Source organism: Arachis hypogaea, chromosome 8 (genome assembly GCF_003086295.3).
Source record: "Arachis hypogaea cultivar Tifrunner chromosome 8, arahy.Tifrunner.gnm2.J5K5, whole genome shotgun sequence".
NCBI classification, from domain to species: Eukaryota; Viridiplantae; Streptophyta; class Magnoliopsida; order Fabales; family Fabaceae; genus Arachis; species Arachis hypogaea.
In genome coordinates this window covers 1,912,227-1,925,315 of record NC_092043.1, presented here as the reverse complement: position 1 = coordinate 1,925,315, position 13,089 = coordinate 1,912,227, and the positions used below count along the sequence as shown (strand labels likewise).

The 13,089-nt window shown below is 33.0% G+C and overlaps 1 protein-coding gene across 1 annotated transcript; it reads right to left on the bottom strand.

Moving 5' to 3' along the window:
- Positions 1-11,075: 11,075 nt before the first annotated feature.
- On the bottom strand, positions 11,076-12,059 carry LOC112705620 (histone H3.3). The gene is made up of 4 exons (XM_025756495.3): positions 11,903-12,059; positions 11,732-11,808; positions 11,545-11,635; positions 11,076-11,443 (listed from the first exon to the last, which is right to left on the bottom strand). The coding sequence occupies exons 1-4, from the start codon at positions 11,972-11,974 to the stop codon at positions 11,273-11,275; spliced, it is 411 nt and encodes a 136-aa protein (XP_025612280.1). The 5' UTR covers positions 11,975-12,059; the 3' UTR covers positions 11,076-11,272.
- Positions 12,060-13,089: the final 1,030 nt, after the last annotated feature.

The following is a 13,089-nucleotide window of genomic DNA, read 5'->3' as shown; positions in this document are numbered from 1 at the left end:
GACATAGTGGGGTAGATTATTAGAAAAGACAAAATTAAAAAAAAATTGGACACCAAAACAGATTTTGCCATTAAATACTGTTATAGATATTGACATGATCTTATTTATATCATATTTTCTTAAAATTAAAACTACTATTAAAAAAATTTTACAATGTTAAATTATAAAAATACACAATAAAAAGTATATATAAACCAAAATACATATTAATTATTACAAAAGATAGTTTTTACTTAAATGTCATATATATTTATATTTGTCTTCATATTTTTTAAGTGGTAGGCCAAAATATAGATATAAATCTAAAAAGGTCTTCATTTTTCTATAAATAATGAAAAAGCAGAAAAAATGAGAATGCTTATTTTTTTTTCATTTTTAAATATCAAACTATAAGAATAATTAATAAACAAAATAGGAGAATATAAAAATTGTGTACCTGACAAAAATTTTTGTATTTCATCGTACATATCCTTATTAATAACTTTTTGAGTCTTAAAAAATTGTTAGATTTATTTATTATAAAAATAACTATATAAACGCTTCAAGATTATTCAATTAAATTGATTCCTTAATATAGTAGAAAAAATTTAATTAATTCAATTAATTATAGATTTGATAAAATAATTTAAAAATTAAAAAAATATATTTAAAAATAAATATAGAAATTTTATTAGTTATTTAACTTTTAGGACGTTCAAAAATTATAAATTTAAATTAAATAAGATATTAAAAAATTTATTATATTATTATTATGTGTAATAAAATCAAGATAAATATTTATAAAATAATTATTTATAAATATTATAAAGTTTATTTATTTATTTTTTTAATAGTATTTAATTTAAAGCAAAGATAAAAATTTATATTCAAAGTATTTTTTTATCTTTATTCATAATTCTAATAGATAAAAAAAATATTTTTTAATTTTATATTCATATTTCTAATAGATAAAAAATATTTTGTTTTTTAAATTTTATATTCAATTTATTAAATTATCTTTAATTTTATTATTTTTTTAAATTATTAATGTATACTTTTATTATATCTTCTTATTGTATCACACACTATTATTTTCTATCATACACTATTATTGCCTTTTTCTCCTTTCTAATTTTCTTCTTCTCCTCGCACCTTCTCTTCACCCGATCGTAATTAATTATCAGCAAGTACCATTATCGCAACTTTCAATCTTGTCTATCACTTTGATCTATAATCATTTATTGTGTTAACTTTTATGAGTCGTTGAAGTGTTGTTAAAAGAATTGAATTTTGTGTCTTTTGAATATCTAAATGTATAAATATAACACCCTAGCTATCAAAGCTCACGCTTCTAGCTGCCGACTCTAATAGCTCGGACATTACGACGACTCTTATACTATTTAATACTAAAATATAAGCCTGTTTAAAACTTTAAACCGCAATACCACTCCAAAATACTTTTGTTATGTAACGTACATCCATACATACAATACAACTTACAAAAACTCACAAAGAGTACATACATATATATAAAAATAATTTTACAAGCGTTAACCAATACAATTCCTATCCCTCTTACAGAATATATAAAGGTAAAGGCGAGGGAACAATAAGCAATAACTAAAGCAATACAAAACATCATGACAACAACTATATAAACTCTTCGTGACTTCTGCGTCCATATCTTGAAAAGAAAAATTTGTAGGGGAGTGAGAACATCATCCTCGAAAGGGTTCTCACTATAGGTTGCAATATGCGAGATAAAATCGTTACAGTGATTGATAACCAATGTATGTATCTTTTCAAAAGCAACGGTTTACTATAAAAGAGAAATATGAAACCTTTTCTGAAAGACGAATTGTTCAATTCTTAAAAACTCAAAAGCCTTTTAAAAGGTTTAGCTATACTGAACCAGATTAGTTTTTCATACTTTTCTAAACCAGAAACAGCAACCAACATGGCCTTCGGCCCATCTCATGATCAACTACGGCTCTAGGTCCAAACAACCCAAACAACAACCAATCACCACAGTCTAACAGAGTCTCAGTCGCAAACACAAATAGGAAAGTTCAAGTACAAACATATAGTTACTGCAAGTAGAACAGTTAGCAGATAATCACAAGTAATCACAAAGGCAAACCAAGTACAATATGCACACCCAAACAATGTCACATAGATGCATATGATGCATGCCTGTCCTTGTGGCTGATGATATCATTTGTCGGTTATAAAACCAACCTGACAAGTCCTGGTAGCTAAACATTGGACTATCCCTCTGTCGTGCATCCCCAACTCGAGTTATTCACAAGAGATAATCATAATTTACATCCAACACCCTCACTGGTGTATATTCACGGGGGCGAGCTCATCCAGAACTTTCAGTGTCTGGCCACACTTACGACATAGGGTCAGCAGAGTATCAAGTCTCAACCTGGAGCACGTGGTGGCTAGCCACTGCTTCTATCCAGGAAAACTCATATCTCAGATAGTTGGAAGTGCAAAATCACAATATCAATAACTCAGCATATATGTATTTATTGTCAGCCATAAATCAACATTCATTTCAGCCATTCGGCTCAAATTCATGACTCATAGTCAGCCATCCAGCTCATAACATATTTCGCAATCAGCCACAATTCATTATCATATACAGCTATTCCGGCTCATAACAAAATAGCACTTCCACCATCCAACATCATCAAATTCATAAAATCATTATTCAAAGCCATAAATCACTTGTTCTTAATTCACTTCACTTTGAAATCAAATTTCAACTCTTTTTAGCCTTGACTTTTAAGTTCCCATTCCTCAAATCATCTCAGGCTCATAAGCCACTCTTACTCAAAGTAAGTTTCCTTTTTAAAAACAAAGCCACCCTCGACATTCTCTTTTCAAAACTTCCAAAAACCATGACAATTTAAAAGATTTATTTTGAAATGTTCAAAATTATCCATCCAATAACGGAATTTTATAACCAAAGTCCCTCGGTAGAGTCTCAAGTCTTTAGGGAAGGACAACCTATCTCAATTCCTTAAAAACTCATTGAAACTCTTAAAATTATAGATTCTTGGTTCAAGTAAATAAAAACTGAATTTATTATAAAACCTAGTCATACAAAATCACAAGTTCCAACCCAATCCAAAATCAGTTCACTTGAAATGGAACCAGTCCATTCGAATCAAACCACTTTCAAATTTCTTCTTGAAACCAATTCTCTAACCTCTTCCAAAATGTCTCAAACGTAGTTATTCAATCAAAAGTCCAATTTCCTTTAAAATCACTAAAAGCTCCTCTGAACGAAATCTTTAAGTCCAACCAAGAGCAAAAGTCCTTTTTTATATTAAAATCAATATTAGAACATAATTCTTTCCTTCAGTGGTTCAAATGGTAAAATAATTCATTTCTAAATAAGTCGAACTCAAGACATATAGTTTTCTTAAATAAATTATACTTGAAAACATAAATATTTTCTTAATAAATCAAATAATACAATTTCTCAAATCCAAACTTTTCTAAATAACTTTTCAAAAGAAGTCTAGGATTTTTATAGAAATTTCGGCAGCACCTCCCCTAAAACTTGGACTTTGTCACCCGATTTGGGTCCCAACTAAACCGTTCCACAATCCTTTTCAACGGTCTAAACCCAAAATCAGTTCAAGAGCAAGCTAAATCCAACAGTCACCTCATTTTCATATCTCAAGGAAACCGTTTTAAAATCAAATCATTATCAACCGATTAAACTTATTTCCAAAACTTTAAAGAAACAGTTCAGCAACAATTCATTTATCAAAACCAAATTAATTAAAGCAAATCCGGCTGAATCTAAAAGTGTATTCTATTTTTCACATTATCAAGAAAATCAACTCAACTCAAATCAATTCCCAACGGATTAAACTCGATCTCAAATCTTTAAAAGGATCAACTTAAAAAACATTCCATTTCACAAAGCCGCACAACAATCCAGTCAAACAAACATTCATAATCATTCAAGACAATCAAACAATACATAAGACTGATACAATCACCAAATATACATTGTCTCACATCAGTATCTATATGTAATAATTCCAATATATAAAACATAGTTTTCAAAAAAAGTCCCTACTTTAATACGCAAAACCATAACCCAAACGCGTCACAGGAACCCTCTATCTCAACCCAAAATCACCGACAACCGCAATCCTCAGTTCCAAGCCACTTTCGCAGTAACCACAGCAACTCTAATCGCGATATACAACAATCGAAACTCAATCTTATAGCAATTAACACCGCAAAACCTCGGCGTATGATAACAGAACAGTAACTAAAGAGCTTTCAAATTGAAAATGCTTACCAAAACAAAGAAGGAATGGTGAATCGAACAGCGGCAGTCTCCGAACCGGTTCGGCGGCAGCCCAGCACCCACCTCAAGCGGCAGTGGTGACCTGAACAACATGTAGTGAGAATGAGGTTCCCAGAGACTCAACGGGAAGGAGAACCAACTTAAAACCCTCACCGATGGAATTTTCCAGCGACGACAGTGGCATTTTCTGGCGGCAGAAGCAGCCAGAAGCTTCGGCGATGGTTCCGGTGGCCACGGGACTGCTCCCGGCGGCCCGAACAGTGGCAAGGCTGTCTCCTCCTTCGGCAGCAACAGCAGCGGTGTCTTCCGGCAACCACAAATCTCCAGAAACATTGCAGAAACTTCAGCTAAGCACCGCAGAGCAGCAGATCGGCAGTGACGGAGGCAGACGGCAGTAACGGGAACTATCTCAGCCTCGGACCTCTCCCCTGCTTCTTCACGCACGTCGGGCTCCTCCTTGTGCGTCTCCTCTCTCCTGGCAGAACCCCAATGATGGCGACGGCGGAATGGTGGCGGTTAGTGGCGCGATAGCGACGACTGAACGCAGCTCCTCCAGCTCGCGTCTTCTTCTCTCCCAGCGTCGCTCAGTCTCGGCCTTCCTCCTCGACGAGATGTGGCAGCGACTGGGCGAAGCTCGTGGCTCCATAGGTGATGGCGATGAGGCACGAGCTCCCTCTTTCCCTATTTGGTTCTCTATGTATATCGGTTCGGCGGCGACGGCGGTGGCGAGGCCCTCACCAGTGCCAGCCCCCTCCCTTTTCTCTTCTCCTCCCTACCGCAACTCAATCTCTCTTTCCCTTTTTCTGCTTCGTTTTTCTTTCGTTCAAGAAGAAGGGGAAAGCTGTGTGTGCTACTGCTACTGGGTGAAGGAAACATTGTGTGCTACAGCTGGGTCTTGGGGGAAAATGAGTAACCGGGTTAGGGTTTCAGGGTTTGGATTTGTTTCAATTTGGAAATTAGGGTTGTGGTAAAATTAAGTTTAGGGGTAGTTTTGTAATTTCAAATAAAAATAGGAATAATATAGTAATTATAAATAAATTATAATCCAACAATAATAATATATAAAATACTATTTATTCATCAATTTCACAAATTATTTTCAATAAAATGTTCAAATCCAATAATTAGAAATAATATCATTAATTTTCCTATTTTCCAAAACAGCAGTATTAATATATTAAAATATTAATTATTCTAATATTACATCAGCTCCTATATAAGTTGCTGCCTGGAGTGATGCAATGTGCATTTTTGTCAAAATGTATTTATCTTGGGCCATTAGAGTGCACATGTTCTCATACTCGTTAGTTGTGCCATTCGCGTATGTCTTCACTCGCGTCCTCCAGATGTAGCACTTATGTTTCATATCATCCGTATTCTCATTTATTCCCGCAGGAGTTTCAAACTTCCCAGAACTTTCTCCCCCAGTCTCCCTTTGAATTTGTGGACTTTTACTTTCTTCTTTCGCTGCACTTTTTGCTATTTTTTCTACCAAATTCTCTAATTGTTCTAGCAAATTTGCAGCTTCTGGAGATTTTGCCCTTTCTGCCTCCTGCGTTGACGCTCCCTCCTGCGTTGATGCTTCTTCTTGGCTTGAATCAGTGAGGCCAAGGCTGAATGATGGTATCTGATCTGTTCTAGGAACATACGATGTTATCCGTGCCATCATCAATAGGGCAGCAGCGTCTTCTGCGACTGGATAACTGCGTCATCATGTATAACGTATTATAAGAATAAGAATATATGGATGATAAGCAAAGATTGATTTCAGTCTGATGAACTTACATTTTAGTTGGAGCTGGGGGAAGCGTGGGTGTGCTTTCTTCAAGTTGTTGGGGGGTTCAGGAGTGCTGCACAGTTACACACAAATTAATCATGGCGTAAAAAAAACTATTCAGGAACAATATACACCCAAACTGTTACCAAATATACACCCGAACTGTAACCCAATATACACCCAAACTCTAAACAAATAATACTATTTCTTACGTTTCTGTAGTTCCTTCAATTTGTAGAAGAGGGGTTGGTTCAAAATCTGTCTCAGGTGTTTCTTGAAATTTCGGCACAGTGGTTGTTTGGGACACTGGCACAAAAACTTGAATAGGAACTCTAAACAAGAAGAAAAATGAAAGGTTAACAACGCCTTTGAAAATAATAAGGTTATAAGATTGAAATATGCTTGAAAAACTCACATTGCAAGTGCTTCCGACGGTGTCTGTTCCCTCACAACCATCATATTCAAATCAGCTGGCTCACTGGCTGACTGTTGAACCGGACTCAACCTAAAATACACCCAAAGAAAGTCAATAAATATACCCGAACAATTCAAAAGGAAGACAGGCTTTGTTTTTTGAGAACTTACATACTTGCAGTTTTTGCTTTTTTTCCTCCCTTTTTTTTCTCGAATAAAATAATAAAGGGCTTTTTTTCTAAAAAAAATATATACAGAATTAGAAGTAGAAGGTAATAGAAGAACAAAAGTAACGGTTATTTGAAAGAGAAATTACATGCTCTCTGCCTGCTTGTTTACACTACTTTGTTCTGTGCGTCCTTGAGAGGAATGATCATCACTTCCCAAGTTTACATCCGGTATTCTAAACAGATTTCATGTTATTCAAAAAAAATATGATATAGATATAAAATAGATCCAAATGAATGCACAAGATACAACCAACTAAATGGACAATATACACCCAACACAACAAACGAAATACACCCAATTTAATAAACAACATACACCCAAATCATGATAACAAGATTTTATTAAATAAAGCTTCTTACGTTTCAGAGGAGACATAGCGACCTTCTGTTGATCGCAGGTCAGCTTCGTTCTGCCTGCGATAACAAGAAACAATTATTAGCAAAGAAAACACACTAAAATCTGAAATATACACCCCAACAAGACATACCCCTCTGCAGCAGATTTTTTATCGATTCCCCTTAACAATTCATCTAGATCTTCACTTCCTATTTCATATCTCTCACTACATTCATAAAAGAAGATGTTAACAAAAATAATTATGATGATAAACGGTAATATAGCTTACGAGGTACTGTACCCATCACAGTATTGATCTTCTTCAGGAGATGAATGCTCAACAACAACCTTTTTCTTTTTAGATTGTGTTCTGGGTGGAAAAAACAAGTATGAATCAGAAATAAAAAATTAATTTTATTACAGAATATTATCCAAAGAAGTGCTTACTTTTTTGGTGTTCTTTGTGTCTTTTTCTTTTTCTTTTGCTTCTCCACCGGTGATGATTCTTCGCTTCTATAAGTTAATAAGAGACACTTCAGTTAATACACAAAATCTTTATAATGAGGCCAAAAGAAAGGAGTAATAATTTTAGAACATTACTCATCAGTTGATTCAGATTCTGAATCAGAATCTGAATCCTCTTGACTCTTCTTTCTTTTTCTGGAGTCCATTCTGGAAGGCAAACAATCATTATTTAGAACATACTAAAGTATAAAATACACCTAAATGAATGCACAAGATACAACCAACTTAATCGATAATATACACCCAACTTAGTTAACAACATACACCCAACTTGATAAACAAAATACACCCAAATAGTTCCACAAAATACACCCAACTCGACAAAGAAATTACACCTAAGTATGGTACTTACTTTTTTTCTTTTTTGCTGGATTATTTTCTTGGTGAATCCTCTGAGTCTTCTTGAGTCTCAGACTCAGAGGTAGAACTGTCACTGTCAGTTGTTTCTATCTCCAAAGATGATGTTGAACTCGCCTTCCTTTTTTGTTTTTTTTTTCTTGTTTTTTTTCTCTATTTTTTTCATTTTCTCTCTTGTTTTCGCCATCTTTACAATCCCCTGAAACATTAGATATTTTAGTTAGCAGCATTCAGGTAAATAAAATACACCCAACATATTACGTTCACTTACCAAAAATTTCCTCTGTTTCTGCACTCATTCTTTCGACCAACTGCTCCTTACTCCAGTTGGCAATCCAGGATTTTGGCGGTCTTTCAGCCTTCTTCTTGCCCTTGTTTTTAGAAAGATGAAAGTAAATTATCATCAGGGCAAAGAGGCAGCCATCAATTGCCTTCTTCTTTTTCTCCTTGTAGTCGGTTATGCCCTTGACCATAAAGGTCAAAACATGCCCCCAGTTTCGCTCCGTTATGCTGTCATTTCAAAAATTGGGGCCAGGTGCACAGGCGAGATTTTGTTTATTGTCGTTGGTAAAAGGAACACCATTTGTATATAGAGGATGAAAATCCTCTTCATTACCAACGCCAATATCCATCATCTCATCTGTAAGACTTTTGAGGGTCTTACCCTGGAATCTTCTAAAAATTACTTTCTCATCCTCAGAAAGTTTCTTATAATCGACTTTCTGAGGAAATAGATCTCCTACAAAAAGGAACACAACAAAGTATCAAAGTCGGTTCAAATACACCCAAGCATCAACTTAAATACACCCAAGCATCAGTTAATATACACCTATAGTTTTTAGCGAGTTACCTGTTGCATTGATGCCAAGCGCATCACCTATTTTTCTTGGTGTTATTTTAAAAGAATCGTATTCCGTTTTCAGTCTGTTCTCCCCTAGTTTGAAGTTGTTAGCCAGCTCCCTTAACACTTGGTGATGCACCCTTAGTGGTGGGATGTGCATCAAGCCACCGAATCTCAAATCCCTCACAATTGTTTTCTTTTCCTCACTCATATTTCTGAATTTATCACTTAAGAGATGTGTTGCACACTTAAGATCTTTTGTTTGCTGTAAACAAAAATAAAATTATTGTCAGATATAATTCTATTATATAAAACTGATTTCATGTAAGACATATATTTGTTCTTACATTTCTTCCAGGTTGGTTTCTCGCTGCCATTTTCTCTGAAATGAAAAATACACCCAAAGATATCAGTAAGATACACCCATATATATGAGTCAGATACACCCATTGATAACAGTAAGATACACCCATATATATGATTCAGATACACCCATATATATCAGTCAGATACACCCATAGATATGAATCAGATACAACCATATATATCAGTCAGGTGTCACTCAAACATGCATCAATATCAAGCAACATTACAAGGTCAACCAATATACACCCAACAAATTAATCCATATACACCCATAGATATGATTCAGATACACCCATATATATATATCAGTTCAGAAATATACACCCAATATTTTATGCCATATACACCCAACAAATTACTGCATATATACCCACCAAACTACGGAATATATCCCCAAAAATGAGTTACAAGAACAGTAACACCTACAAAAACGAAGAAGAATAGTGTAACATAGAAACAAGAATAACGGTAAAACCTAGAACATTAAAAACTATAAAATGAGACGTAGAGCAAAAAGAACAGTAAAAACTAGAAGAACGTAGAAGAACAGTAAAACCTAGTTCGAAATCTAGAAAATATACAGGAATAGTAATAGTAATGTAACGTACCTTGAGTATTATACCTTTGTTTACTCTGGAGATTCTTGATCGAGAGTTTTATGGTGTGTTGATGGAGTTTTCGAATGTTAGCGACGAGTTGTATATCTTGAGTTTCGAATGTTGCTCAAAAATGGAAGGGTTGCGTTTTCTCTGAATGGCTTTGAGAAGTGGAAGAGTCTTCCATTAAGGGGCGGTTTACACGAAGAGAAGCGTAACCGTTTGAGTGGGAGTGCGTGATGTTACGCTCCATTCAATATCAATACACGCGCATATGGAATGTTTGTGGGCTGGGGCTTGTAACACTTGTAAGGCCTTATTGCTTGTATGTGTAGCACGCCCCTTTAAAAAATTATTAACTAATTAAAAATATAAAATATTTTTTATTTTTTAAAATACAAAATATCTAATTTTTTTCTTAAGAATCTATTTACTTTGTATATTTTAGATAAAAAGAATTAGATGTCCTATAAAATATAATGAATATTTTGAGACTTATTTTTTTTTCATTTTGTTATTGACTTATTTATACTAGTGTATCAGTAAACATTAATTTATTTTTTATTTATTAAATAAAATTTAATTTTAATACACTATTATAAGTCTAAAATAATAATAATAATTTTTTATATTGATTGTAATAATTATCATCTAAAAAAGTGAACGGGATTAAAAGATTTTTTATCTAATAAAGTAAGATTTATTGAAATAGTAAATTGTTTATAATTGAATTAAAAGATTTTGGGTTTAAGTTATGGTAAAATAATTCTTTTATAAATTATATATAATAAAAAATATTTTAAAAAAAGAAAAATAATCAAACACCAAACCTTCTCATATTCTCGTTATATAAGTATAAATAGATAGATATATATATTTTCTTACTATTTATCTTCTTAGTTGACAAATTGTATGATAACATATATTTATGATTATGTATGATAACATATATTTATTATTTTTAAATATTTGTGAGAAATTATTAAAAAATATAAAAAAAACCAATTTAAATACTAATCAAATTCTCAATTTTTTCTTTGGCGTACTAGCAGTCCTGATAATAAAATATATAATATTATATGTATCAACTATCCTTTTTTCTTAGTTTTTTTTATGTTATTTTAATTTTTTTCGCTTTTAAAATGGATATTTCTGTCAAAAAGATATATTTTCATATGATATCCACCTTCTTATATAACCCGAGAAAAAAAGAAAAAACTACAGGATTTTCCTGGTAAAAATATGATTAACCTAAAGAGAATTGCGTGAAAACGAATTAAATATTAACAAAAAGAGAAGTTGACAAACAGATAAACGAACGTGTGTGTGTATATATATAGCTAGAGAGAGATAGAGGACGAAGGAAGGCAAGAACGAAATGTTCACATTATAGGTTTGTTATGAATCCTAATATCTACCATAAAAGAAAGGGAAAATATGCAGAGCAGAAGAATAGAATTTCAGAATGAAACAAAAGAAATTAAAACAAACTAATTAATTAATAATTATTAAGCACGCTCGCCACGGATACGCCTGGCAAGCTGAAGGTCCTTGGGCATAATGGTAACTCTCTTGGCGTGGATCGCACACAAGTTTGTGTCCTCAAAGAGTCCCACTAGATAAGCCTCCACTGCCTCCTGAAGTGCAAGAACCGCATGGCTCTGAAACCTCAGGTCCGCCTGTAATGTTAAACAATTTAGTTAAATATATCGAATTATTTAATAATTTTTTGTTGTCATCACCATGTGAAAATAGAAACTTTGAAAAAAAAAATGAAGACCTTGAAGTTCTGAGCGATTTCACGAACGAAACGCTGGAATGGCAACTTGCGAATCAGAAGCTCGGTACTCTTTTGGTATTTTCGTATCTCACTGAAACAAAAAAGGTAGAACTGTTCCATTAGAAACTGATGAAATCAAATAACTTGAGAGATAGGAGAACGTCGTTAATGCACGCAGTAGTGTTACCGTAGGGCAACAGTTCCGGGGCGAAAACGATGCGGCTTCTTCACTCCACATGTTGTTGGAGCAGATTTCTTCGCAGCCTAAAGAGGATTATATCACTTGAAATCACAATCGTAAAACGAAAACAGAAAGGAATAGTTATGAAAACCCTAGGTAGCAGGAAAGTGTATTTACCTTCCTGGCGAGTTCCTTTCTAGGGGCCTTGCCACCGGTGGACTTGCGAGCAGTTTGCTTCGTGCGAGCCATGGGAGATGAAAACGGGAGAAAACTGAATTTGGAATAATGCGAAAAGAAGAATGATTAAAGGGGGTTTATATAATGCAAGTGAATGATGTGATTACATTGTTGGGTCCTTATGATTTGTGAACGTGGGCTCCGATCCAAGATTTCAACGGTTATTAACGGAAGTTTATTAATTAAAAAAAAATAAGATATCTTAAAAATTAGTAAACTTAAGATGGATATTAATAATTTTAATCTGTGTACTTATTCCTCATTGGTTGCTTCTGACCAGACAATATTTTTCATTGGTTGCTTTGTGAACGTATGGATTATTACTTGAAAAAACACAAATTAAATGTTTTTTTTCTTTCTTTTGGTTAAGATCTTTTTGGCAATTAAAAATTTAAAATGCATCTTATCTAACATGTCACGAAGAAACAAGGTAATATATAAAAAAAACCATGTAATTGATCAAGTAAAATTATTATTATTATTACTATTTTACCAAACATAGGTAGATTTAAATATTATTATTATTATTATTATTATTATTATTATTATTATTATTGGCTATCTAAGTTATCTTAGACAATAAAATAATCATTATCTTTTAAATTTTTATATAATTCTCAATTCTTTATTTACCACAAATTCTAATGAATCAGGATTAATTAATCTAAAATTAAAATCTTCAATAATCTAATAATCAAATTATTCTAAAATAAGATTTCATTTTACACATTATTTTATTTTTATTATTTGGATATTTACTCTCGGAGATTATTCTCTTAATTTGTTTATAATCATCATCCATATTGATACGAAGAAGAGTTCAATTTTTCTTTTGGTAAATGTTTTTCGGCATCATATGAAAAGGAAAGGGAACATCTTTATTTCACTTCATGGATATTGAAAAGGACAATAGATTATTTGACATGATTCATCATATGTTTATTTTTCGATAAGGTAGGTAGATTTTTTGTATCCCGCTAGGAAGACAATGGACTATTTGTACAATGTGTACAATGGTTATTACTATGTGTACAATAGCTATTGAGTTATGAAATGAACATCCCCTATACTATTTAGAATAACCATCCGAGTACAAGGGATAATAAACATTTTCTCGAAAAATTAAA

Excerpts from the sequence above, each read along its gene's own strand:
- LOC112705620 (XM_025756495.3), bottom strand. The coding sequence starts at position 11,974 with ATGGCTCGCACGAAGCAAACTGCTCGCAAGTCCACCGGTGGCAAGGCC. Across the intron at positions 11,636-11,731 it reads CCCGGAACTGTTGCCCTACG|TGAGATACGAAAATACCAAA; the intron begins GTAACACTACTG and ends TTTTTGTTTCAG. Across the intron at positions 11,444-11,544 it reads AAATCGCTCAGAACTTCAAG|GCGGACCTGAGGTTTCAGAG; the intron begins GTCTTCATTTTT and ends TTAACATTACAG.